The sequence below is a fragment of the Carassius auratus genome, chromosome 46, assembly GCF_003368295.1.
Source record: "Carassius auratus strain Wakin chromosome 46, ASM336829v1, whole genome shotgun sequence".
Taxonomy (NCBI): Eukaryota; Metazoa; Chordata; class Actinopteri; order Cypriniformes; family Cyprinidae; genus Carassius; species Carassius auratus.
The window spans coordinates 4,339,436-4,365,390 of record NC_039288.1 but is presented as its reverse complement, the minus strand read 5'-3'; the positions used below and the strand labels follow the sequence as shown (position 1 = coordinate 4,365,390).

The 25,955-nt window shown below is 36.8% G+C and overlaps 1 protein-coding gene across 1 annotated transcript; it reads left to right on the top strand.

The window, feature by feature from the left end:
* Positions 1 to 202: 202 nt before the first annotated feature.
* On the top strand, positions 203 to 22,328 carry rnf145b (ring finger protein 145b). The gene is made up of 11 exons (XM_026234305.1): positions 203 to 403; positions 1,920 to 2,139; positions 7,850 to 7,958; positions 8,137 to 8,228; positions 11,082 to 11,317; positions 12,497 to 12,672; positions 15,895 to 16,035; positions 16,278 to 16,460; positions 18,476 to 18,623; positions 19,330 to 19,686; positions 19,965 to 22,328. The coding sequence occupies exons 2-11, from the start codon at positions 1,956 to 1,958 to the stop codon at positions 20,355 to 20,357; spliced, it is 2,019 nt and encodes a 672-aa protein (XP_026090090.1). The 5' UTR covers positions 203 to 403; positions 1,920 to 1,955; the 3' UTR covers positions 20,358 to 22,328.
* Positions 22,329 to 25,955: the final 3,627 nt, after the last annotated feature.

Sequence of the window (25,955 nt, the reverse complement as noted above, 5' to 3'; positions counted from 1 at the left end):
GTTGGGCCTTTTACACAATGGAGTCAATGTGATTTACCTTGAAGCTTCCGCGAAAAAATCTGATCCGAATCGAACACATTCACTCTCTCCTTAATAATTACTTGGCTGCATTTGTCAATAAAACTATTCATTATAACCAAGCCTTCGCCATAGTAGAATTTCTGTGAGACAGACAAGCGCCATCTAGCGGCTAATCTCCGGTACTCAAAAGCTGGGCATGCGCAGTGCACAATCAATCGATGTGTGTAATGGCTGCTTGATGGAGTCTGTGAATGTTGATGCTCCGTCTCTTCTGCTTTCAGTTTGACCATAACGTCGAGACGCCTGAGTTAAAAATGGTCTATATTCACCCAGAGACGCAGCCTAAGACGAAATCTAACAGCGTGAAGTGATTAACCAACATGTAAGTATATTGTTTATCATAATTATCGAAGTATTTGTAAAGGAATAACGGACACAGTTTGTAATGCTACTGTTAGCTGGGCACATACAAACTCTAACGTTACTTATTTAACACATTTACCTCAAAAACATTATTCGTTAGTGTTTTAAGACATCTAAAGCAGTTAAATATAAAGTGAAATGGATTCTTAGCATTAAGACGGTATCCTTTAGTCAGCACAAACTCCTCACAAGCCAGTGAAAGTTAATGTTTATCGTCTTGGTTCACGTTTAAACTTGTGTTCTGTCGTCTTAACGATGTAATATTTATGTCTGTGAAAGGTTTATCTTCTCAATATTTCTCAGTCGTCCTGTGTGACTGTTGGTGTGTCGGGGTTACTAGAGTTCAAACACGTTTAACTAATCCACGTGAGTTTAAATATGGGAAATACAGCCCTCTAGTCTCGTCACGGCCCACGGCACAATTATTCGACTGTTTTGTTGAAGAAAGAAAGTATGGTTATGGTTATGGTTATGTAAGCGAAGTGTTTTTTTTTCCGTCATGTGGTAATAAGAGAAGTAACGTTAGGTGTGTCGTTCTTATAAAGTTACTTCCGAAAAGTACCTTCGTATTCTCATGGCTTCATAAGGATAGCGTATTATTATGGATTTAGAGATGTAACTTATTATTATTTTGTTTGGAGATAATATCATATATATATATATATATATATATATATATATATATATATATATATATATATATATATATATATATATATATATATATAATTTATTATTATTATCATTATTTGTTTTCTTTGTATTTTTGAGCAAATAAATATTTAAAATACTCCACAAAAACTAAAAGTTATATATGAAAATCCACACACAAGGCAGTAATCTTTTCCAACAATGTAAGCCTTTTTATTATCCCCTTTTTAAATCAATTTAACATCCTTGCTGAATAAATAAATGAATTTATTCCAAAAGAAAGGAAATGACCCCAAACTTTTGAACAGTAGTTTATATTGAAACAGAAGTTTTCTATTTTGAATAAACGCTGTTCTTTTTAACTTTTTATTCATAAAAGAATCCTGAAAAAAAAGTATCACAGGTTCCCCCAAAAATATTAAGCAGCAAAACTGTTTCCAGTTTTGATAATAAATCAGCATATTAAAATGGTTTCTGAAGGATCATGTGACATTGATTTTTATAGAAAACCATTATTTTAATTTTGCAATTATATTTCACAAATATTACAGTATTTCTCATTAAATAAATGCGTCCGTCATAAGAAGAAACTTCTTTAAAAAAAAACAAACAAAAAAAAAACAGTATGATTATTACTGATCCCAAACTTTTGAATTGCACTGTATGTATGCACAATTATTATTATTAATTTGTATTAAGTTAAAATATAAACTTATCCCATCTGAGTGTCTCATGATTTATTTCCTCAAAGGCCAGAAAGCAATGTGTCAATTCAATAGGACTGCTCTTGTTATTCTCTGCTTGAACTGATGTTTCTCTCTCAGTTGAGGTCGAGGCCTTCTTTCGGTGCCCTGCTGGTCATGGCGATGAAAGCCCGTGTGGAGGCGGTGCTGAACGTGGGTCTGCGGATCCCCAGCATCATGCTGCTGGAAGTGCTGTACCGCTGGGACGTCAGCTCCTTCTTCCAGAAGATCCAGAGGAGCAGTCTCAACAATAACCCTCTCTTCCAGTACAAATATATTGCCCTGTACCTGCATTATGTCGGTATGTCCAAACATAATACAACAACCACTAAATGACATTGCACTGGAAATACTCTTGGAAAGAACTTTTTGAAGTTTTAGTTTTCTTAGCCTTGGTCATTAAAGGGATAAAGGGTGAATTAACCGTTTAATGATGGGGAAAAGCATTAACGATGATGTATTATTACTTTTTTTTCTGGAAATGATCTGGCTTTTAACTGGTCAGTGATAAAATGGACAGCAAAGAGTATTATCTAGAGTTAAGGGTGGGAGTTTTTGACTTTGCCGAGTAAGATATCGCCCATAAAACCATAGCTGCAACACTGTTGCAAATGTTGTGTGCCCAAGTCACACTTACATTTTCTTAACCAAATGTAAAGCATGCAATATTAAAGTGAAATTTCATGTCTGGTTTTTCGGTATGTGGTGGTCATGATGATTATGTTTCACACGCAGTAACATCTTTTGTGTGTGTGCTGGTTTTCTTAGCTGTCTGTGCTCTCTGTTGAAGGAAACCGAAGTGCTAGTGTTTGTTCTCTGGCTGGAGTCCTCTTGTATTGGGCCAGTCAGTGGAAACACCGAGTCAGGAGTTGGGAAGATTTTTATGATGGGAACGGTCTGGGCTGTTAGCCGGTAAAGCGTAATTAAACCATAGAACTGCAAGCTGTAATTAAGGCTCATTTTAGGTCACGATTCCTGTTTTGTTTGTGTCAGAGGAAACATGGAAACAGGGTAAAGCTGTGTAAATGTAAATGATATGGAAAGAGTTTGATCACTCTTATTCTTTATAGACAGAAGTCCAGCTCTGCACTATAGGCTTCTCTCAGCCAACCTCATGAGATGCAGCCTGGGTAATGTTGTCAACTTGTCATGATAGCATAAGTTGACACAATACCTTGTATTGGGCTCTGATGAAATATTTTAATCAGTTCTTGTCTGATGAACTGAAAGCAATTTCTAAATCACAAGATTCATTCTGTGCTGTTTGCAGCTGATGAACAAAACTATATAAAACATTATTTGTGGCACGCATCCCATCTAATAAATCGTTAAATCGTTAAAGCTTTTAAATTCTGGTAGTTTTATTTCTAAATTCAAAGCGTAAATACTGTTGTGGTGCTTTTCAGCATAGCATGACACATTTCTGTGCCTCAGTACAAGCGATTCTCAACTGTCCTCTTTACTACCAGATAATACACATTTTTGTGTTTGCTTGGTTGTTATTTTGTTTATGTAACTGACTTGGCAATAATAATAACTACTACTACTACTACTACCAGTTTCTGCATGAAATGAACATGAATGAGCATTAGAAAGTATGCTGAAAGAAGCAGTACATCTTCCTGAAATGTCTCATGTTTCATGTAATCGCTCAATCAGCGTTTCAACCGTGGAAAGACGTCAGCGAAACAGCTTGTGAGCAGTGTGTCATGCAACATCACAGTTACCTCAGGAAAGACATTCAACTTGATGATCAGCTACAAAAATAAACCCTAGAAAGTGGCATTTAACACATTTTGAATAAATGAATCATTAAAAAAAAAAAGATATGACATTCACTGTTTATTTCAACAAACTGGAGTAGAAACATAATTATGGTAGTTATTAAAACCTATAAAATCCATAGTTATGGGTTTATTTCCAGAAACATTCCATGGTAACATTATCTGGAGAATTTTAGAAATATTTCAAGTTGGAAACTTTGCAGGAATTTATGTGAATTCATTTGAAATTGAGAAATGTATAGAAACTGTATCATATACAAACATAGATATAAACCTTTTGTTTGCTCATAAGCTGACATGCATGCAGATGTATAGAATGAGGGGGGTTCCCCCTTTATGTGAGGAGGGGTGTTGGGCGAGGGTCGTTTTTAGACAGTTTTTTTAATCTCCTCACCTATAATTACGTTGTGGAATAGCTTACACACAACACAATAAAATTTAAGTTAATTTATGTTTAATACTCACCAAGATGGACATTTTGAAATTATTCTGTGTGCAGGATTCAAGAAATGTTCCTATTATTTTATAGACTAGAGCAATACACAATGCATGTAGGGTGTGCATTGTGCATGTGAGGAATGTGCAGGATAGAAATACAACTGAAATAGCAATTAAATCTGCTTGTTTTAACCAATATTATGCTGGAAGATTTATAAAATAACTACATTTAAGTTCCCTGTTCCAGCAATTTCCCAGTTTATTCCCATTATTTCCCATATATTCCTTTTAATTCCCTTGAGAATTTCCCAGTATTGAAAATTCCCAGAATATTTGCAACCCTAATTGCGATACACCCGCACTATAAAATAGATAACATTATATAAGTTTATTAAATATTTTACACTACGGCCGTGGTATCCACTGGTATCTGGCATTGCTTTTGTGCTTATTCACACAGTTATCGTGCCTCAAACACTAGCAGAATTTTTTTTTTTTTGTGAGTGAATCATTCGTAGGGCTGGTTTGACAATATCAATGAATATAATGCAATTTAATAAATCTTTCAGTGGTTGTTTAATAGTATATTTTGGAGTCTGATTTTATGCAGGTGCCTGCTAGCTTTGCATTGCAAATCCTTTTTTGACTTCTCCTTTTATCCAACACCCTGTGTCTGATTGTACAAACCTGAAACAACTGCTACAAATCCAGTGACAAGGATGCGGGATCTTTTATTTATGAAAGAATTCTTTAATTGGAAATAAATGGCATTCACTGAAACAGTTATTTTCTGAGTTGCCTGGAAATAAACAGGCATGCAATAAATTTTTTTTCTCATTTAATATTGTTGACACTGATAATGATTTGCAGGATCAGTGTGAACATACATGGATCATTTAATTAATTTTGTGGACCAGTGACATAATGTCACACTTCCTGCCACCCGAGACATTTTAACACAAAACACCTGCTTGAAACAGTCATTGCAACAACTCTGTGACCTCCAGCCAAACCCTCAGCATGAACAGGGCTGCAGTTCTACAGATAATATGCATGGATTAAATAGTTGTGCACATCTTTACCACACCTTTCTCTCCTCTTGTTACGTGACCTGAGTTGGACTTGGACACTTGATCCAACCGAGCAGGTTTCAGTGGCACTGATTTATACTGATTTATAGTCGACAAACAAGATGTAACCGACACTGAATGATGACAGAAACCAACCTACTAAAAACACTTCAGGTCAGAGACATTCACTCATGCTCTGGCAAATACTGGCATGAATGGTATCTTTTTAAGCTGAATGTGACGTCTTCAATATGCAGAGTGTCAATCAAATGATAAAATGATTCTTTTAGGCAAATAATGTGTTTTAATATGATATTTTAATTGTATTATGTAATTTAAATATAGAATAAGATTTATTTTAAAGTTATGTTTAGTTGTAGAGTTTAGGTTAGCTTAATTTAAAATTGGCTTCAATTGAAAGCAAAAAAAGTCTATGGCATTTGGATAGCTATGTAAACTATTTTATAAGCATGATCATTGTTCGGTAGTCAGTATGGATAGAACAGCTTCACTGTGCTTCCAACACACACATCCCCCTGTAAACTAATGCCCGGAATGATTTAAGCATCAGCAAATGCTTTTATAGATGATCACTTGCCAGCTAGATGCTCACCCCAGCTGTCCAGGCAGTGTATTAGATTTCCTCTTATTTAAATACCTTAGATTCTCTCTGCATGTTCGGTGCAGCAGGGGTAAACAACCACAACAAGGGCAGTTGTTTGCGAGCCAGAGAGGTTTAACTACCGTCAGAATCTTTCCCAGGGCTAAAGATATTTGCAGAAGAGAGCTGTCCCAGTGCAGAAGTGCAGGCCAGCCCATGAGATAAATCATTAGGGTTTTTGATGTAGCTTCCTGTCGGCCTGAGCGGTCTTTTAGCTTTAGTGTGGCTTACAGATCCTGCTGACACGGTTAAACAGGCAGGGTTGATGACACTCTACTGCTGCAATAAAGTTCTCACCGCTAATGTCACTTACAATCTTTTGACCAAATTAAAGTTAATTCCTGTTTCTAGTTTCTAGTTGTAGGCTTTTTTATCGGAATTGAACACAGTGCAATTAGCACTGACTAAAAACCTGAGCTGCGTCCAATTTTCTGTTTCATGTATTTTGTTTCATAATCACTAGTGTTAGCAAGTTAATTTGGAAAAGTATGTCATAACACAGAGGTAGTCTTGTATTGTCGTATATCAGAATAATGTTTCAAAATAAAGCTTACCATATATATATATATATATATATATATATATATATATATATATATATATATATACAAAAAAAGTTATATTCATACTTGCTTGTACCTCAATGTGCAAGTAGTCATGGAAAAATTCTCTGTACAGCTAATTTTGAACAAAAATGTGTCAAATTGACCCCTAATGAGATTCTCTGTAAAGTTGCAACAGTGGTTTTTGTGGGTTTGAATGAATATAGGTTTTATTTATTTTTTCTCTCCAGTGAACCTAGTTTTTGAACTCAACAGAAGGGTTGAGACGTGTACACTCGCATGTATTCTAGGTGTAGGGGAAATATTATTACTTGGGTACATCACATGAGACATTGTAGAGACATTAAATGAAACTTTGAAAATGGTGTAAAACTTTTTCAAAATACTATGAAATCAAAATGAATACAAAGGGTAATTTTCTTATTTGTCAAATGCTTTTTAATCTGCATTTTTAAAAGCATTTTCCTTATTTGTGGGCACTGTTATATAATGATGTCATTGACACTTATGTGTAGGGCTGGGATAAACGATTTTTTTTTAAACGATTAATCTAGCGATTATTTTTTCGATGCATCGATTAATCTAACGAAAAATTTTTTCAGACTGATTCGTTTTCGATTATCTCCCCATTAATTGAGTACTAACAATTTATACATGTTGATTTACATATCTGAATGAAAAAAACATGAATTCCTTAACATTGCAATATATGTTTATTGCTCTTAAAATTACAAAATAAAAGACTGACTAAGAATGCATTACTTTGCACTTGTAAAGAGATAGCATTCAATAAAACCTTGAAGCCTTGAAAACACATAGCTTACTGAAACAAGCTTACTGAACACATAGGGCCTAGTTTACTGAAAAAAAGTTCTTCTTTCAGATGAAAATAACAACTTGATGTCTAGCATTCAATAAAAAATGTCACCCAAGATACTTGTTTAGAGCAATTGAAAGAATACAGTAACCAATGTAAACTTGAGTGCTTTTCCAAAAAAAAAAAAAAAATAACAGTGGGAGCCAGCAGCCTGTCATGGAGAAAAAATAAATCTCCAAATGCTCCACGTGAAACTTTGGCATTCCGCCCTTTTTCTATCATGCCGCACGAGGGAAAGAGAGAGCGAGCAAGAAGCGCTCGTGTCGTTTGAAGACTGTGAGTGCGCGAGCGTGCGTGAAACTTTGGCGTTCCACCCTTTTTCTATCGTGTCTAATGATTTTGGTTAATATGCACGAGAGAGAGAGCGCACATAAGGTAAACGTTTTGCAAACGTTTTTTAGAAAAATAAAAACAGGTCGACGAATCGATGCGCATATTTTGCGTCTACGTATTTTTTGTTGTCCCAGCCCTACTTATGTGTAACTTAAAGCCAAAATAGTTTTGTTTTTGTTTGTTTGTTTTTTTTTTTTTCATTTGAAACTGTTTTTGTCATTGAATGCAGTGTATATATCTGTATATCATTATCCCTGTCAGTAATTGAGACTCCCTCTTCTTCAGGCTACATCCTCAGTCTGGTGTTGTTGACTTTACCCCGGCAGCATCTGGTGCAGCTCTACCTCTATGTGCTCACAGCTCTTCTGCTCTTCGCCGGGCACCAGCTCTCCAGGTCTCTCATGCTCGACTGTACACAAACACAATGACACGATGGTTTCCAAGTGCTGATACTTGTTGTTTCTAGTCACTTATTGCTAAAAAAAAAGAAAAAAATATGCTCATCATATTTAGAAATAAATGAACTGTTTAGTACTCTGTTGAGTACTGCTCATTGACTGGTGTTCCTGCAGGGATTACGTACGTGGAGAGCTGGACTCGGGTTACGAGGGACCCCTCTACCTGGAGCCACTTTCCATGAACCGCTTTACCACAGCACTCATCGGTACGTCCTGTATTATCAACTGCAAAACAACACGATTTTGTTCTCTTTACTGCTACATTTGTTCCTGAAGCGTTAAGAGGGATGAGTTACTCACAACTGGTGTTGGGTTACTGAACTTCAGTTCCCGCCCTTGCTGGAAAAGAGACCTGACTGCTGAACACAGTATCTCGAAATAGAAGAAACCAGATCACGGTGTGCTCAATTTGCTAATGAATAGAGGTCCTATAAAAAACTTCCAGTTTTACTAATGAGGCATTTAGGAATGGAATTGCGTGATCCATCCCTATCCAAGAAAAACAGCCTTGAATACATTTCTAACTGATTTAATTGATTTCAAAGAGTGAAACTTCATCTCAAGGTAGTAAAAGCCAAGACACTGCAAAGCTCAATGCTAAGGGTTTTTTCTACTTCTCCGGTCGGTCTAGTGGTTCAAACCCTTACTTGCCCTGCCAACATTTTCACTGGCTCTGCCACAAAAAATGTAACCGTTGCTGTTATTATTGCTTTTGATCCATGTTATCTTGTATTCTAATAAATAAGCTTAATTGACAGCAAAATATTACATACCAATAAAATTGTACGATTTTCGATTTCAATTTCGATACCACAGCAAAAATTACTAGCCTAACAAATCTAAAGTTCAAAGACAAGTGAGTAAATAAGAACAAGTTAACAAATTACAAGCAATGGCACAATTGAATACATAGAACAAAGATACAACTAAAATTATACCTTAGGTTTGTATTTTTTGTTCGTGTTTTGTGAAGATTAATGAAATAAATCACCAATCTTCATTCAATGTTACATCTTGATTTTTCATAGCCAGAGGCAACCATTGCACTTTAATCATGAATCAATTCAAAAACAACAACAACAAAAAGATTCTACACACTTGTAACATGTGCAGTGTTTGATTTAAATTAGCCTGTTTAATTTCCAAATTTGAAAACAGAATGTTCTGACTTTAGCTTTGTGAAATTATGCTACATAAAACACCTGCGTGAAACCAAGACAGCAGACGGGCTGAACGAGACGCAGATTCACTCTCTGACAGCAGGTGGCGCTGATGAACAGCAGTGTTTACTTGCTTACCGCTCTAAACAAAGCAACTTTAATATGCATTATACAGAGATAAGATGAAATGAAAATTCCATATAAACTTTTCTAAAGACAAGTCAGTTCCCTTCAAAAACACATTCATATAAAATGTAATATTTAGGATTTTCTTCCTATATTTCGCAGTGATCTTGCTCTGCCAGCTACAGTATTTTCTCCTCTTTGCATCTGTCTTCAGTGTCGCTGGCCTCTGTTAAAGGCCAATTACAGACTAAATATAACATATTTCCACACAAATTACATTTTGGAAAATGATTGCAGTGCCGTTTGTGTGCAAGCACAGAACAGAAGGAGCCTGAAAAATGTAAAAAAAAAAAAAAAGTGACCGGTCGACCGGTGCATCTCTACCCCACTGTATAAATTAAATGATTAATAAAAAAAATGAATTATTGTTAAAGCTACAATGTTACTCTCAAAGACAGGTATTTTGGTACGTGTCCGTTTAACCGCAAGAAAGACACGGAAAGAAACTCGGGGCTCGGGTGTCAGAGACGGGTTATCTTTTACATTTTCCTTTGAATACTTTCAAATGGTTTGAATTTTTCAATTAGCAAAGCTTAAAAACACTTTCATGACGAAACGGATCGGGTAAGTGACAAATTTGTGAACTGTCCCGAGTGTCTTTCACACTTGTAACTTTCTACAGTAGAACCAAAAATAGCCAAATGCGTTTCTGCCCGGTTCTGTATAAAGCAATGTTTTTCATAATTTTAGGAAGTAATGTATGCCACAAAAACTTGTACTTCTGTAATGCTGCAGGAGCTCTGATGTATGTAACTTGTTTCTGTAAAGTCACAATTTACAAATTCATTCAATGACATTTCCTGGAAAACCAAAGAATTTTATAGAATTTTTTAAAAATTCTGAAATAGGTTTTGAATTGATTTTAGAAGGATTTAGCTTTTTTTTCTTTTCTTTGTAGAATCTTTAAATATCCTGGGAAAGTCATGGAAATTATAATAATAAAAAGTCATGGAAAAGTCACAAATATTTCCTGGAAAATAAGATATAATTTTTTGTAGTTATGCCAAACTCATAGAAAAAAAGTTCAAAAATATAAAATAACAATAATTATTATTACAGAATTTATTTATGTCTATTTCTTAGATACTTTTAAAATATTCTGATGTAGGTCTGAAGCTTTAAAATATATCAACTGGAAAGGATGAAAGTCATGTTTAATCAAATATTTGACACCGACTTTCTTTATATCTAGATATTTAAACCTGGAAAGCTCTGTATTATGTAGAAGAATCACACTGCAGTACATTAATATGTTTAGCACAGTTCACAAAGACCGCAGCACTGCACCCACGTAGCACGTCCTCTTTGGTAAGACCAATGAGAAACTCTTTGCAATATAATTTGTACGTCATTAAATTCTTTCAGCCTTGTGATGGCAGCTGATTCACATGATGCAACAGTGTTGAACAGAAAAGTTATTCAGTTACTCATTTGAAGGGACACTGACCTTTTTATATCTGAATAAAAAAAGTTTAAACCCTTCTGACCAAACTAATAGACACATAACTTCAGTAGTTTAACCTTTTTTGTTTTGTTTGATTTGAGTCCAGTTGAGCTGATGTCTTTTATTTGCCATGTCAACACGGCAAAGCCCGACCACATTGTGAGCACTCCCACTGGGAAGTTTTTAAAGGAAACATTGAGGTGTGCTAGTGTGTTTTTCAGTGCATCTGTAAGTTAGTGTTTGTTCAGTAAGACTATCCTCTCCCTCAGGTCAGGTCGTGGTGTGTACGCTGTGTTCCTGCGTCATGCAGACCAAACAGATCTGGCTGTTTTCTGCACACCTGCTACCCCTGGTGGCTAGACTGTGCCTGGTGCCCCTGGACACCATCGTCTTCATCAACCGCTTTGCAATGATCTTCACCGGTCTGGAGGTGCTCTACTTCATCGCCTCCCACCTACTGGTGCCATACAATTTGGCCAAAACTGCCTACAGAGAGCTGGTGCAGGTACAGTTTTATAGCTGTAGAGAGTGGGGGAAGATGTGTCACCCCCTTAATCTCACAAACATGCAATATTTTTCTCATGTGATCATCTGCATTTTTTACATTTTTTTTATTAAGCAAATTTATATACAAATGTTTTAGAAAACCTATATACACTACCATTAAATACTTTGTTGATGGTATGTAAATTATATTTTTTTATAATTATAATTATTATTTTTATAATTATAACTTATCCTTGCCAAAGCTGTATTTATTTGTTTAAAAATATAGTACGAACTAGGGGCTGCACGATATTGGGAAAAAATGACATTGTGAGATTTTATTTTTCTGGGATATATATTGCGAAATGAAATCTAATAAAAAAAATTCTTACAAACAAAAATGGGGTGAGCACACTTACATTCTCATTTTAAATGATTTAAACATCGACACCATCGTGTCAATTGATTAATATGCGCAATGGAGAGAGAGCAAGACAGCGCTTGTGTTTGAAGACGGTGAGCCTCTCCGCGAATCACATTCGTCAAGGGCCAGGGAGCAGCTGGCCCGTACAGTTAATGAATAACAGATCAACTACGACAGCCTACATCGCACATCCTGCGATGTGACTATTGTGGATTCGTACATCGCGATATCGATGCTTAAACGACACATCGTGCAGCCCTAGTACGAAAAGTAATATTGTCAAATATTATTAAAAAGTTATGTTTTATTGTTTGTTGAATTAATTTTTTTTTCCTGTTATGACAAAGCTGAACTTTAATGTCATGATCCTTCAGAAATTATTTGAATATGTAGATTATATGGTTCCCAAAAATCTCTTCTTAATATTTGTTGAAATTATTTTTTTTTTGAGCTACTAGTGTTTTTGTGATATTGAAATTGATGCAAATTATGAAATTACAGTGGTATCAAAAAAATGTATATGATAAAAACCTTACTCAACGCAAAAATAATTATCATGATATTTATATATTGTTATACTTTACATACAATTTCTCATGTTGTGATATGTCTTCGGTCATTGTCGCGCACTCCTAATTTAGAATATCAAACTTTGTTGGTTTGTGAATAATGTGTAGTAAAATAAGATGTTTTTGAAATGTAAATTGTTCACATTTTCATCCTACAGCGAAACCTCTTTGGTAACATCGCCCTGTTTCCTGTGTTGTTCTGTAGGTGGTGGAGGTGTATGGTTTGCTGGCTCTGGGCATGTCTCTGTGGAATCAGCTGGTTCTGCCTGTTCTCTTTATGTGCTTCTGGCTGGTGCTGTTCGCACTACAGATCTACACCTACTTCAGCACACGGGACCAGCCGCCCTCCAGAGAGAGGCTGCTCTTCCTGTTCCTCACCAGGTCTGACTCCTGCAACATATAGTCCAGCTACTGAGTCACACTGTTTTTAATCAGCGCAAAGGTTAGCGTCTAGACTAGGGATTCTAGTGATTAATTGTCTATAATAAGTTAATCAATGACACTTATCGATGTTCGACTAAGCCCTGTGTAGTTTTAGGGTTTGTGCAGTTCATGCACAAAACATGCAGCAGACACATGAAGAAAAAAGAAGCGACAGTGATGGGCTGGATCTCTTGTACAAATGTACAAATTATGCTTTCACAATGTACAAATTATGCTTTTAATATGATCCAGACTTTAGAAGTGCATAAAATATAAGCTACCAAAATAGGAGTGAAATGTTTTCTCCCAGTACTCCAGAGCAACTGACACCATTTGTAAATGGTCGGAAAAGTGAATTATATTTACTGCACAAGCAAGGATGTTGCACTTGTAGGGGAAAGCAGCAGTGGTGGTAGCAGTTAGTCATACTTACTGGCACAGCCCTATATGCTTTAGCTACTTTTGGGATCATTTTACTTTAAATGGTGAAAATGCTAATTGCAAAAATTTTGATTGTGTTTCTTAAATGCAATAAAGTAATGAGCACCATGATACTATTTAAAAATGGTGCATTCAGTGGTCTCCGTGACAGGATATGAAACAGCCAACAATAACCTTGATATATTAAAAAAAAAAACTATGGCACTATGAGTGGTATTTACATTTAATTATTTGGCGGATGCTTTTATCCAAAAGATTTTTCTGTGAAAGAAAATGTCCTAGATAGTGATTTTGTGCCTCTCTGTGATGGGACCACAAGCCACCGCAGGCTTCCGGAGGGGATGTAGACGAGTGGGAGTGTACGGGGAGTGTGGAGCCCATGGCTGTTCTGTAGGACAGTACCAGCGATTTGAACTTGATGTGAGCTGTGACTGGAAATCAGTGCAGAGAGATATGTAGCGGTGTGACATGGGCTCTCTTGGGCTACTGCTGATGCATTCTGTATCATTTGAAGAGGTCTGACTGCACATGTTGGAAGTCTAGCCAAAAAAGCATTACAATAGTCCAGTCTAGAAATGACAAGAGCCTGGACAAGAAGCTGCGCTACATGCTCTGTTAGGAAGGGTCTGATCTTCCTCTTGTGTAGCTCGAACCTGCATGATCGTGCTGTTTTTGCAATGTGATCTTTAAGGGTCAGCTGATCGTCAAGAATAACCCCAAGATTCCTGGCTGAACACGATGGGATTATCGTTCAGGAGCCGATTACAGGATTTGCACATCCTGTAATGCCGGTGACTATACACTGCAGTAGACACATTTTGAAGTGTTGGGGTTAGCGATTAATCAATCAATTGATTGTTCATTTAATTGGGGATGATCATACATTGATATCCCTAGTCTAGATAATAACATGAAATGCATTACCATTAAGGTGCGATATTGAAGAAAAATGTGATGGGTGATATTTTGTTAAAGGGGTGGTTCATTGCGATTTCACTTTTTTTTAATGTTAGTTAGAGTGTAATGTTGCTGTTTGAGCATAAACAATATCTACAAAGTTAAAAGTTCAATGCAAACGGAGATATCTTCTGTCTTTTAAAATTCTGTCAGTTTAATGCCTACAAATATGGCTGGTAAGGAATACAAGTTAATTCCCGGGTTTGTGATCTAACACAACCTCATTATAAGACAGCAAAGGGGGCAAGGCCATGCTGCGCTGCTTTAGAGAAGAGGAAGAGAACACTACAGATGCACTTAAAAATCTATTCATATACAAATCGCAATTCTGTCTTATAATGATTTTAATGGATTCACAAGTTTCAAAATCAGTGTTCTAAAGCAGCGGTTTTTAATCCTGTTCCTCGCATCCCCCTGCTCTGCACACACTCTTTACTACCGACTTGGTACTGAAGTATGGGTCTTTTGACAACAGTAATTATATACTTATTTTCAAATAGCTATGAGAAGCGTTATAGATGGACACTTGTGTGGTTGCCATACTGTATTAAAACTTAAATCAGGGTAAAACCATATATTAAAAGCTAACGGAAGCAGTAGCATTTACAAATAACAGTGTATCTAAAAGTATGAGACCACAAACAAAAAAACATAGGCCTACCATATAAAGCTATGCTTACACAGGTTCTGCTTGGTCCTCTTCAGTAATATCCTCTGGTTCTCAATCGGGCTCAAACTGATATTAACAATGCCGTTGTTTACATTACAACTGGAGCATAATATGCTGCTGAAGTGAGGGGCGGGATGTTTCGACGCCTAAAAATTACAAAAAGTCACAAATCTGAAAATGTAATTTTAACATCAATGTAAACAAAAAAAATAATAATGCCACTTATTTTATATCATTGTAACTTTTCGTTTATTACTTAAAGTACACTTTAAGTACTAGTTCAATACCACGGTGACAACTAGCAAACATGATTAAAGGCAAGTGAAAAGGAAGTTAAAAAATAAGATTAAAAACACAAATTACAAGCATAGATGAATACAATATAACAGTTACAAATAAGATATGGTCTAGCAGTAGTTTTAAGGTATAGAAATGTTATAATTTAAGTGAAAGATACTGAATAGTGTTCACTGTATGAATTAAATTTAGATTCATCTTTGTTAAAACTGCTTTTTTGTTTGATTAACATTAGTGACATATTCAGCAGGTATTTATAGGCTGCTGTCCCTTTAAGACTGACTGCACAGATCCCGTATAATGATATACATTCAATTTCTTTCTCAGCTGTTTACATTCATTTAAGACATAACTGATTGCTTTTACGAGAGTGATTGTAGAGATGGGTATTTTGACAGTTCTGTGTGTGTGTCTTTTCAAACATAAGTAGATGTGAAAGACGAATCAACTGTGTTTATGGGGTTCGTTGTCCAAGATGTGGCTTGTGTTTGGGCTTCAGGTGTGTGTCAGACAGCGAGAAGAGATGGCAAAGACTTGTTTTTCTGCATCTTATTGCACTTGATAGCTTGTTAACATCAACCAAGTCAGTTTCGTGCCCAGCCTATTCTCTGCTTTATGCATCAACTTAAAACTTTGTCTTTTTGCAACGTTTTGAATTAGCCTAGTAAAAATGTTTGAGATATGAGACTTCGTTGCGATATATGCATTTGCAATATTTTGAACATTGCAATATATCGTGCAGCCCTAATCCCCATTTAACAATATGTAGCATAAGTTAATGTTTTGTTGGTTGTGTGTGTGTGTGTTCTCTGCAGTATCGCTGAGTGCTGTAGTACTCCGTACTCACTGCTGGGGCTGGTCTTCACGGTGTCTTTTGTGGCGCTGGGCGTCCTCACCCTCTGCAAGTTCTACCTACAGGGTTACAGAGCTTTCATGAATGACAACACCATGCACAGGTGAGAAACATCCACCCAATTTGCTTATAGTACTCATAGTACTCAGTTCAAAACAACTTTTTTTTGCAGGTACTTGTAAATATTTAAGAGTGTATACAGTCAAGTCACCTTTATTTATATAGCGCTTTTAACAATACAGACTGTATCAAAGCAACTTCATGGTATTAAATAGGAAAATAGTGTGTTAATAATGCAAAATGACTAGTAAACACTCAATAGTTTGTTCCTCGTCTGGTTTTCAGGGGCATGACGGAGGGTATCACTCTGCTGATCTTGGCTGTTCAGACCGGGCTCATTGAGCTGCAGGTCATTCACAGAGCTTTCCTCCTCAGCATCATCCTCTTCGTCGTGGTGGCTTCCATCCTGCAGTCCATGCTGGAGATCGCTGACCCCATAGTTCTGGCACTGGGGGCCTCCAGAGACAAGTAAGAGCCTCAGCACCTCCTGTAAACTTCACGCCTGATCAGAATACATCTCTCCTGCAACTTTCAGACAAGGCTTATGCCAAACAGTGCACATGTAAATTTTTGACAAGATTAAAAAAAAAAAACTTTTAGTCTGATGGCAGATTTTTGACATTTTCTGTATGGTTGGAAAGTTTCTTTATTTGCATAGTTTTAATATATTCATTCAGCAATTCAATAGTTTCCAAAAAAGTCTTGTGACAGTATAAACCAGAGTAAATGCTAACATGCATTATTTTTTAAAGGTCCCATGGCCTGGATTATTTTCTTTTTTTAAAATGCTTTTTAATGTTTCTTGGGGCATACTAATCTTGTTAGTATGATTTTTACATTTAAAATTTAGAATTAAAGGCATTTTTATATCCTGATTTTAGTCCTCTGGCTTGAATGCTCTGTTTGAAGGGGCATGTCTGCTGTGAGACTCAGAGTAAACGACAACTGTTAAATATTGTCATTGGCTGACATCTTTGCATTGGAAATGCTTATTACATGTGGAACCCCTCTCAAATACTTTTACTATGTTTTTTGTTTTTTTGCTATTACAGCTTTCGAGATGAACGAATCGTTTAAGTGATTGACAGCTCCGAACAATATATGATAACTTCATATTGTAATATGCTGACCTCTAGTGGTTGAACTATGCAAACATTACAAAACCAAGGACTTTTTTTTTTTTTTAAGTGCCCCGTCATGCCATTTTTAAAGGTCCCATGACATGGATTTTCTTTTTTTTTTTAAATGCTTTTTTAATGTTTCCTGAGGTGTCATAATGATTTTTACATTTAAAATTTAGAAATAAAAAGCATTTTTATATCCTGATTTTAGTCCTCTAGCCTGAATGCTCCGTTTGAAGCGGCATGTCTGCTGTGAAACGACAGCTGTTGTGATTGGGTGACATCTTTGCATTCGAAATGCATATTACATGAGGAACCCCTCTCAAACACTTTTACTATTTTTTTTTTTATTATTACAGTTTTCGAGATGAACGAATCATGGAAGTGTTGATTATAGCGTTATTTAGATATTTCCCATCACGTGAATCGCTGCAGTGATGAGCATTGAGTAGACAGAGTCTGTTTATCGAGTGAATGCAGTGATCTCGGCATTGCAACGCGTTTTCTCTCACAAAATGCTTTCACCAAAACTAACAGCAAACACAATATCGACATGAATACTGTTAGAGCTTCGTTGTGTAGCATAACAGTGTCATTCATTATAATGGCAGTTTGGGCAAGTGTATAACGTTACTCGCGATGTGAGACTGACAGCTCCGAACAATATAAAGAGAGCATTCCTTAATCGCTCTGTAGTTAAATCACAATTTAATTAACAGATTTGTTTCATTGTACTAAGAGAAACAACGTGAAGTTGATCGTTTAGTCACTGGCTTGATTCACTGATGAATAAACAGTATTAAACGATTTAGAAATAAAGTCTGCGTGAACTTGAATGATTAGCTACACATCAGAAATCACAGATCAGACATTAATGAACACTGTTACTCACTGTTTGTGGCGGTGCTGTCGAATCCATATCATAAAAGTCTGTCTGTAACGCCTGTGCTGACATTGCGACTGAATTAAATGTAAATGTTTAGGCTGGCAAAGCAGAGAAAGGGGAGGTAACCTTTCCCCTTATGACGACATAAGGGAAAGATTCCACATCGGCCCGTCTGAGCTCTCGTTTTCTCAAAGGCAGAGCAGGACACCCAGAGATTGGTTTACACCTATCGAAATTTCTAGCCACTGGGGGAACATAGACAGCCTAGGGAAATTCATATTAATGTTAAAAAACCTCATAAAGCGAAATGTTCATGTCATAGGACCTTCCATTTACTTTTTTACTAGATTTGATAGGACTTTTAATGAGGAAATAACATTGTTAGGGCCCTCTCCGAGTACTGGCGGGGTGATATGTGTGTTTTTCTGTTTGAGGACCTGTATGTTGAGCATTTCTTTTATTCTGTGTTGTTGCAGGAGTCTGTGGAAGCACTTCCGAGCAGTGAGTCTGTGTCTTTTCCTGCTGGTCTTCCCTGCGTACATGGCTTACATGATCTGCCAGTTCTTCCGCATGGACTTCTGGCTTCTCATAATCATCTCCTCCAGTATTCTAACATCACTGCAGGTACACACAGCTCACACACAGCAAATACAAATGAAGAGTCACTAACACAACACAGACATTACTGCATTGTCAAGCTTTGTTTAAAGATGAAGTGGTATATTCGTATATATCAGTTGATCAGCCAGGCATTTATGATGGGTTGTCTACTTCAGTTGTGGAAACAGAAATAAATAGTGGTCCAGAAGTAGAATTTTGTATTTTTTTTTATAGCCAAAAGAGCATTGTATGGGTCAAAATTATCAATTTTTCTTTAATGCCAAATATCATTAGAATATGAAGTGAAGATCATGTTCCATGAAGATATTTTGAATTTTTTTTTAATCATAAATATCAAAACTTAATTTTTGATTTGTAATATGCATTGCTAAGAATTTAGGTGGACAACTTTTAAAGGCAATTTTCTAGTCATTTTGATTTTTTTGCACCCTCAGATTCCAGATTTTCAAATAGTTGTATCTCAGCCAAATATTGTCCTATCCTAACAAAGAAAGCATATTTATTCAACTTCCAGATGATGTATAAATATCAATTTCGAAAAATTTATGCTTAAGACTTGGTTTTGTGGTCCAGGTTCATATAAATATATGAGAGAGAGAGAGAGAGACTGAAAATATTTATGTGATCTATACATTTACAGTTGCATATAAATAATCTAAAGTTATAATGTCATATAATATAATCAATGTAATGAATTACCCTCTGCCAGGTTCTTGGCACCCTTCTGATCTACATCCTCTTCATGGTGGAGGAGTTTCGTAAGGCTCCTGTTGAGAACATGGATGAAGTCATCTACTGTGTCAATGGGACCTACCGGCTCCTGGAGTTCCTGGTGGCTGTCTGCGTAGTGGCCTATGGTGTTTCAGAGACCCTGTTTGGAGAATGGACTGTAATGGGCTCCACCATCATCCTGATTCATTCCTACTATAACGTGTGGCTAAGGGCCCAGCTGGGCTGGCAAAGCTTCCTGTTGCGCAGAGATGCAGTTCACAAGATCCAAAGCATGCCCACTGCTTCCACATTACAACTCCAGCAACATAATGACATCTGTTCCATCTGCTTTCAGGTTAGGGATTGTTTAAGATGTTTGCAGTGCATTTATTCACAAAAGTTAATTGAATCGTTCAAAAAATATAAAACAGATGACTCCGAATCTAAATTGAATCAAATCAAGAGATGGTGAATCATAGCCATATCCAGATATCTTTATTGATATCAATACCAATACAGTGCTCTTACTAGCGATTTCACATTTCCTCATTTGTCAACATGTTCATAATTTCACTTCTTATCTTGGATGCCTAGTTTTAAACATTGTTTCTCACTTCTGTCATTCAATTCCAGGATATGAAGTCTGCTGTCATCACGCCATGCAGCCACTTTTTCCACGCTGCCTGCTTAAAGAAGTGGCTGTACGTGCAAGAAACGTGTCCTCTGTGCCACGGGCAGCTCAAGAGCCAATTGCAGCCAGCTAGCTCTCCAGGTGCCACCACTCAAGAAATGCCACCAGCCAATCAGAACCCAGCGGAGGTGGAACAGGAGCAGGGTGAACCGCAGGTTGAGTTGCGCACAGAGGAAGGCACCCAAGCAGAGACAGAGCTTGGAACGGACTTGCTATCAGAGAGATCAAAAATCCAGCCTAAAGAATGTGATTTAGAGGCCGAGGGCAGAGCCGAGCCGGCTGGTGATTTGAATGATGGTTTGTGCAGCATGTCACATGTTCATTCCTCTTCATGAGCAAATGCCAAGCCAACCTTCAATGCTTATCAGCCTGCTTAGGTGTCGCCAAAATAGTTAAAGTGATGGTTTACCTTTTTTAAAATATAAAAGTTCTGTCATCATTTACTCACACTCTTGACTTTCCAAACCTTTTTTGTGGAACACAAAAGGAGATATTTAGAAATTAGTTCCAGCTGCTCTTTTCCATATAATGTAAAGGGGACAAAGGCTGCTGAATGACAGCTTGTTTCCACCATAGAATAAAAAAATTGTTGCCAGTATTTATCTGAAATCTTTTATTTTATCACAATTCTTTGAAAATAAAAAAATGCTGAATTGCAAAATATTAATGCTGAATTAAAGCCTTTTGCATGCTAAACTTCTCCTTGTGTGTTCCACAAAAGAACATTGTATGAATTTGAAATGGCATGAGTAAAGGATGATACAATTTAGACTTTTGGAATGAACTGTCCCTTTAAGCTGGTCACATGACTCTCAGCTCATGAATGCATTTCATATGATCTGTTCACATTGTTGCTGGTCAAAAGACATTTCAGAATACTGGCCTACCGAGACAAAACAACTACAGATTTAGTTTGTGTTAAAATTGAGTAACTAGAATAGGCTCTTCCTATGATATCTACTGTGACCGATGGATTTGGCACAATTAAGCTTATATTCGGAAAAGCTAGAGTGTAACAATTCAATCAAGAAACATTTTTCTGTTTGAGTGCTGGTGCAGGTACAGCGTTTTGCCTTTGTAGGACAGAATGGTTTTCAGTATGTGTCCATTTGACTGAAAATGTACGTCATCTGTATGAAGGTAATGGATGATTCATAATTCTTACGCTATACTAATTTGGGAGTGTGTGTATAAATGTTTTGGAAGTGCATCCCAAATGCGCCGCTGTAGAATCCAGACCCCTGCAAAGTCAAACTGAGGAATGTTATTTAAAGTGCCATCGAGCCAGTTCATTATATTTTATCACAGCGAGCCTCTCCATATTTACCCCAGTTTTAAAGGGAAGTTCGAAGCTATATGGCTTTTTTCAAATATATATTTTTGTCCCTCTTTACCATGTGTCAGAATTAATGTTAAACCATCACTGCGGAAAAAGTTAAGTTGTCAAATTGGCAGTTGACTTGATTCCTGGAAGCAAGCATTTTCAAAAAGCATATTGCAGACTATATAGACCAAACCTGTTTTCTGGTTTTAATGAACGTATAGTGAGTAGACAATCAATTCAATACATTTTCTTTTTTTTTTTTCATTCAGCAGATGTTCCATTAAGGCCATCTTAAGTTTGCCCACGGTAAAACTGGCATGTTTCTTTCAGTGTGTGATGTTTAGGGTTGAATCTCAAAATCAAGTCGTATTTCAGTTGTTTTGTTGTTGTTGTTTTGAAGGTTTGAGATACACCTCAATATTGGCTGTTGACTAAGCAGTTTATATCATCAACAGTCTTCTTTTATTTCATTTACACTTTATTTAGTCATTATGGACTTATTTTTGCCATTATTTGGGTCAGGAACACGCTCAATTTTTTTTGCCAGGGATTTCATGCCATACTGTGTGTTTGCACTAATGTCATTTATAGCGAATAATATTTTGTCTTGTTGGGCAGCAAATGCTTACAGAGCAGATGAAGTATAGCTCATTATAAATGTGTACATAATATATGGGCAATATATATTCCTTTGTATAATCTTTTATCATGTTTTTGATATGCCGCACAGTGTTAAATCAGCAGTGTTAAACCACATAATGACGTGTCTTGAGGATCGTGTGAACGCTCTGTAAAGTGGGATTGATCCTGAGGATGCAGAAATGTTTGGTTTTGCTGATTTTTAAAAGATGCATTTCAGAATGGCAAATTTGTGTCCATGAATACATCTGATGTATGAGCAAACACAAATGACATTCAGAACTTTCAAGTAGTTCTTGCACAATTTTCTTGAAAGAAAATAAAGTGGGAATGTAGATTGAAAGAATGTTGTGGTTTTTATGTGTGTGCGTGTATATTATTGATATGGTTGAGTTTTTAATAAGTGATTTAACAGTTTGATCTAACAGATTTTTTTATTTCTCTAGTAAATAAATGTGTGTGTGTGTGTGTGTGTGTGCGCACAGTGCAAAAGATTGAGTACAACCTCTCTAAAACTTAACAAATTCAAGAATTACTCTTTACTTCGAAGACATGTTAGGGTTCTTCGAAGATGTAATGTTCCAACAAACCTGCGTGATCAATTACCAAAGAAGAATGCCAAAATTATTCAGCAAAATAAGATTTTCTTATCAAAGTGATCAAATTTAGTGTTGCAAAAATGAGTACACCTTCCTGAAAGTTACTAAATTAAAAAAAGACTCCCATTGGGAGAAAAATGCCAGGTGACTTATTTCTTGGCATAAAAGAGGACAATGGTGCGAGAGGAATACCAAATTATTGTATGTTTGAAAATATAGCAGAAGACTTTCAAAAACAATGGACTTGTGATAAGGCTCCTGAAATACTCAGGTCTTCACTTTAAGTTTTCATTTAGTGATGAGTGAATTTTTTCTAGAAAAAGAGCAGGCGAAATAACACGCAAGTACTATGAAAAGAGTGTCACTTTATCTCACAGAGTAGGACACAGCCTACAGAAGTGGCCTGCATGGTTATTGTCACCACTAGAATTACCTACTGTAGCCAAAGAAAAATAAACTAATTTTACCTCTTCCAAGGCCCATATTTATAAAATAGAGACTTCTGGGAATCCATACTCCTGTCTCAAAGAGACCAAGTCAATCATTTCGGATCCAAAGCATCCAAAATGTTCTGGTGTTGCTAGAGGAGGAGTCCAGTGAGAAGTGTTTGGTGTCCACAGAGATGTTCAGTGGTAATAAAGTTTTTCTATAGGGATGAATGAGTGCTGAAGGTGAGAGGGAGTTGTACTTTATCTATGCTGGCATGAATTCACACACTACTGTGTGATGTAATACAAAAACTTGAAGCAGAAGATGCTACCCTCCCCTCATTCCCTGCATTATTGGGCATTTTTTCAGCATGACAATGAATATATTAATTCTCCCAAGGTGAAAATCCTTCAGTGGAAGTATTTCTTCACAATCTTTAGCAGCTGTGGAGATTCTGTAGAGACGAGCTGAGCAAAACTCCCTATTAAAGACCAGAGCATTTAATTCAGGAGTTAAACAGGACAGATGTGAAAATGTCATGAACTTGTACACTCAGTGCCAAGAAGGGTCAGAGCAGTATACTTAAGTTCTGGAGGACATAAGTACTAGAATATTATACATTTTCTGAATTAAATCTAAGGTGTACTCATTTCTGCAATACTTCATTTGAACAAAATTGGCTAATTTACTATCTTAAAGAAAATATTGCCATATATTTTGTTGTGTTTATAAAGTATATGTTTAATATGTTTCAATTCTTGCAATCTTTCCATGAATTATATTAGTAATCATTAAGAAAATAAATATCTAATATTTATTCAGAGGGGGCATGCTCATTTATGCTTTGCACTGTGTGTGTGTGTGTATATATATACTGTGTTTAACCCCCTTTCGCCTTCAGAACTGCCTTAATTCTGCGTGGCATTGATTCAACAAGGTGCTGAAAGCATTCTTTAGAAATGTTGGCCCATTTTGATAGGATAGCATCTTGCAGTTGATAGAGATTTGTTGGATGCACATCCAGTGCACGAAGCTCCCGTTCCACCACATCCCAAAGATGCTCTATCTGGTGACTGTGGGGGCCATTTTAGTACAGTGAACTCATTGTCATGTTCAAGAAGCAAATTTGAAATGATTTGAGCTTTGTGACATGGTGCATTATCCTGCTGGAAGTAGTCGTCAGAGGATGGGTACATGGTGGTCATAAAGGGATGGACATGGTCAGAAACAATGCTCAGGTTGGCTGTGGCATTTAAACAATGCCCAATTGGCACTAAGGGGCCTAAAGTGTGCCAAGAAAACATCCCCCACACCATTACACCATCACCACCAGCCTGCACAGTGGTAACAAGGCATGATGGATCCATGTTCTCATTCTGTTTACGCCAAATTCTGACTGTACCATCTGAATGTCTCAACGGAAATCGAGACTCATCAGACCAGGCAACATTTTTCCAGTCTTCAACTGTCCAATTTTGGTGAGCTCGTGCAAATTGTAGCCTCTCTTTCCTATTTGTAGTGGAAATGAGTGGTGCCCGGTGGGGTCTTCTGTTGTAGTAGTCCATCCGCCTCAAGGTTGTGTGTGTTGTGGCTTCACAAATGGGTTGCTCTTCTATCAGCTTGAATCAGTCGGCCCATTCTGCTCTGACCTCTAGCATCAACAAGGCATTTTCGCCCACAGGACTGCCACATACTGGATGTTTTTTCCTTTTCACACAATTCTTTGTAAACCCTAAATGGTTGTGCGTGAAAATCCCAGTAACTGAGAAGATTGTGAAATACTCAGACCGGCCCGTCTGAATCACCTTTCTTTCCCATTCTGATATTAACCCTTTAACTGCCCCAGCAAGAAAAAAGCATTTGAAAATTCTTATCTCCTTATGTCATTAGTTACCACACTCAATGTATTTTTTTTCAACACGTCCCATAATTTTTAAAATATCGACCTCTACCAAATGGTTGATATGTCACTTTATGGCAAAAGTACCGGAATTCATACACATACTATGGAAATCAGAAAATATGAACGATAATGAATGATCAGAAAGTTATATTTCTCAGCAAATAGTACATTCTGACAGCAGAAAGGATTATCTGAAAACATTAGCTTAGCTTTTCTACGTTTACCATAAAGTGACAAATCAACCATTTGGTTGAGCAGGCAGTTAAAGGGTTAAGTTGAGTTCAGGAGATTGTCTTGACCAGGACCACAACCCTAAATGCATTGAAGCAACTGCCAAAAAAGCCTTTTGGTGTGAAAGGGCTTTTAAGTTTGCCAAAAAATAGAGCTTTTTATATTAAAAGCAAACAAGCCCAGCCCAGTTTTAAAAAGTATGCAAAAGTAACATAAAACATTACTTTCACTAAAAGGTAACTAAGTAACATAATTAGTTACTTTTTAGGAAGTGACACAATATTATAATGCATTACTTTTAAAAGTAACTTTCCCCAACACTGTTGGTGGAATATGTTTCTGCAGCAAGTGAACATTTTGTCCTCAAAGTTGATGTATTAGAAGCAGGAAAAATGGGCAAGCAGAATGATTTAAGTGAGTCTTACAAGGGTCATATTGTGATGGCTAGATGACTGGGTCAGAGCATCTCCAAAACTGCAGCACTTGTGGGGTGTTCCTGGTCTGCAGTGGTCAATATCTATCGTAAGTGGTCCAAGAAAAGAACAGTGATGAACCGGCGACAGTGTTATGGGCAGCCAAGGCTCACTGATGCATGTGGGGAGCGAATCCAATATGTGGTTTGATCCAACAGACGAGCTCTTGTAGCTCAAATTGCTAAAGAAGTTAATGCTGGTTCTGATGGAAAGGTGGCAGAATACACAGTGCATCGCAGTTTGTTGTGTATGGGACTGCACAGCTATAGACCAGTCAGGGTGCCCATTCTGACCCCTGTCCACTGCTGGAAGCACCAACAGTGGGCATGGTAGCA